The following is a 2,438-nucleotide window of genomic DNA, read 5'->3' as shown; positions in this document are numbered from 1 at the left end:
CTCTCTCTCTCTCTCTCTCTCTCTCTCTCTCTCTCTCTCTCTCTCTCTCTCTCTCTCTCACTTCTTTCAGCTGGATATTAAGCTTTGCGCTTTAGCCTTGCACTGTGTACATATATCGTATTTTTAACCGTAATAACATTTGTACATAAGTAGAATCAGTTCCCTGATACCAGCGCACTTCTAATGTCGAACAGTACAAATATTGTTAGTCTCGAAAGTATACATGGTAAATTTTCGCAATATGTTTACAATTCACCGCAATTTACTCTCTCTCTTTCTCTTTCTTACACTCACTCTCTTTCTCTCTACGAACTTACATTATTAATCATTATTTTTTTTCCCGTTTTCACCTTTTTAGTTCTTTTTTTTTTTATTAGACACTGCTGAAACCATTTGTTATCTTTTTAAAGGTGATTCTCGAAGCGAGGCGGCGCTGCAAACCTCGGCGCAAAAGCAAAATTTGTCTCACACAGTAGAAATCTACAATATGATAAAATATTTTTTTAAAAATTAGTGAGACTTCTGCTTTATATCTTATTGAAATTGTTTCATAGTGAAAAACGTTTGATGGTTTTCTCTAGGAAAAAAAGAACATGTTCACAAAACTTACCTAATACTCCTCACAAAAATGTCTTCTTATAAATAAGAAACTTTTCTTATGATAGGTCTGAAAATATTAATATTGTGTAGTGTTATATAAGAAAAATGAACGGCGTATAAGCACAAACATTCTTAAAGTACTTACAACTCGGTGCAGCTGAGGATTCAAATCTTTTTTGTATCTGATCGTACGTGAATTTAACAAAAGCGTCATACTGTTCGGAGAGCTTTAAATGTAAGATCTTATCGTACTCTTCTCGGATTTGCGTTTCTTGTTCCTTGAGCATTCGCTCACAGATCAAGCCAACCTATAACATCAATCTCATAGACATATCAACAAAATCTAAACTTTTACTTGTAACGATCGATATTTATCTCTAATGAAGAATCCCAACTTTATACAGATCATTCCAGCAACATTGCAAACATTACAGCAATGTTCCTACAAGTTTCTGTGCTATATGGGAACATAAACAAAAGGTAGATGTATGTATTTACTATTGAAATATGCAAACAATTAGAAGATTTTACCTGTCTAAATGTGAAAAGTGGTTTTTCTTTTCCACTAGTGTTATGACTAAAGAGAGTTAAAGAAGAGCCAGATGGGCCGGTAGGACTTGAAGGTCCTTCCATATCTGATGAATCGCCACTGTTCGTTTGAGACTGAAAGTGCAATTGTTTACGTCGCTGCAATCTGCGGATTTCTTCTCTGATGTTGGCCGCCATCTTTTCTGTATAAACAAATGTGTATTTTTTATAATAAATTTTTTTAATAATTTCTATTTTATGGTCAATAAGTCTTGTAACAAAATATATTTATGTAAAAAAATATTTAAATTAAAAACTTAAAATCTTTGCCTAGATTAATACTGAAGAGTGATTTGGTGAAAATAACAAACTTTCCAACAGAGCTTGTTTCTTTTAGATTTCATTTATATTGAATATTTATATTTTATAATTATTAATACAATTATGTGATTAAAATTAACACGATTTATATAAAACAATGTCCGTGTTAATGTAAATTTGTAAAATATTTAAATCTTTTTTTTAAGTATTTAAATGTATATTATACATAAAACTTAAATAATTTTTTATACAAATAGAATAACTAATTTGTATAATATTATATTAAGCTTTTAAGGCTTTCACGAGTATTTTCTTTAAAGGTGCCAAAGAGTTTGTAGGTTATTGTGATCCATTGATAATTCTAACGTTTCGTGAACCTTGCCGTTTATTTCATCAATATGCTTCTCGCCTTGTTGAAGTAAATAGCAAGGGTCAGATAATCCGCAAGGTCTCTTTGGCATCTCCTACTATTATATAAAGAATTAATATATTACATTAAATATCATTTAGCATTGTTCAGGTATGCCACATGCTATATAATGACTTATAAGAACTGAAGAATAATTTAATGATATGCATATATAGCTGTTTCTATAAATGTACTTGTAATGTTTTTTACAACTTTAGTATATTGACTGGATTAGTTAACGTTTCTTTCTCAATTTACTATCTGCTTATTCCATTGCTTAATTTATTAACTTATTTATTTTATATTATATTGTCACAGCTGACATGTTTCAAATGGCTGTTTTTGTTTCTTCCAGTTTTTCTCAATTGTAGCTTTTGTTTTTGACTGATTACACAAGTTTAACGACTTATTCAACGGTGTACCTGAATAAATCCCTATTTTCTATCCTTTAATATATTCTAATTGTCCAATCATGATGGACATCAGCGATAACTCTCTTTCAAAAATGAAACTTCTCTTATGTGTGTGTGTGTGTGTGTGTGTGTGTGTGTGTGTGTGTGTGTGTGTGTGTGTGTGTGTG

The 2,438-nt window shown here is 30.8% G+C and overlaps 1 protein-coding gene across 1 annotated transcript; it reads right to left on the bottom strand.

Annotated features, from left to right (window-relative positions):
• Positions 1-342: 342 nt before the first annotated feature.
• LOC108771252 (akirin) lies at positions 343-1,326 on the bottom strand. The gene is made up of 4 exons (XM_018550797.1): positions 1,132-1,326; positions 746-908; positions 611-667; positions 343-480 (listed from the first exon to the last, which is right to left on the bottom strand). Exons 1-3 carry the CDS (start codon positions 1,324-1,326, stop codon positions 657-659), a joined length of 369 nt encoding a protein of 122 aa, XP_018406299.1. The 3' UTR covers positions 343-480; positions 611-656.
• Between the last annotated feature and the right edge of the window lie 1,112 nt (positions 1,327-2,438).

Source organism: Cyphomyrmex costatus, unplaced genomic scaffold (genome assembly GCF_001594065.2).
Source record: "Cyphomyrmex costatus isolate MS0001 unplaced genomic scaffold, Ccosl1.0 C2335845, whole genome shotgun sequence".
Taxonomy (NCBI): domain Eukaryota; kingdom Metazoa; phylum Arthropoda; class Insecta; order Hymenoptera; family Formicidae; genus Cyphomyrmex; species Cyphomyrmex costatus.
The sequence above is the reverse complement of the archived record's forward strand: the minus strand, read 5'-3'. Positions and strand labels throughout refer to the sequence as shown.

Excerpts from the sequence above, each read along its gene's own strand:
- LOC108771252 (XM_018550797.1), bottom strand. The coding sequence starts at position 1,326 with ATGGCGGCCAACATCAGAGAAGAAATCCGCAGATTGCAGCGACGTAAA. Across the intron at positions 909-1,131 it reads CACTTTTCACATTTAGACAG|GTTGGCTTGATCTGTGAGCG; the intron begins GTAAAATCTTCT and ends TTGATGTTATAG.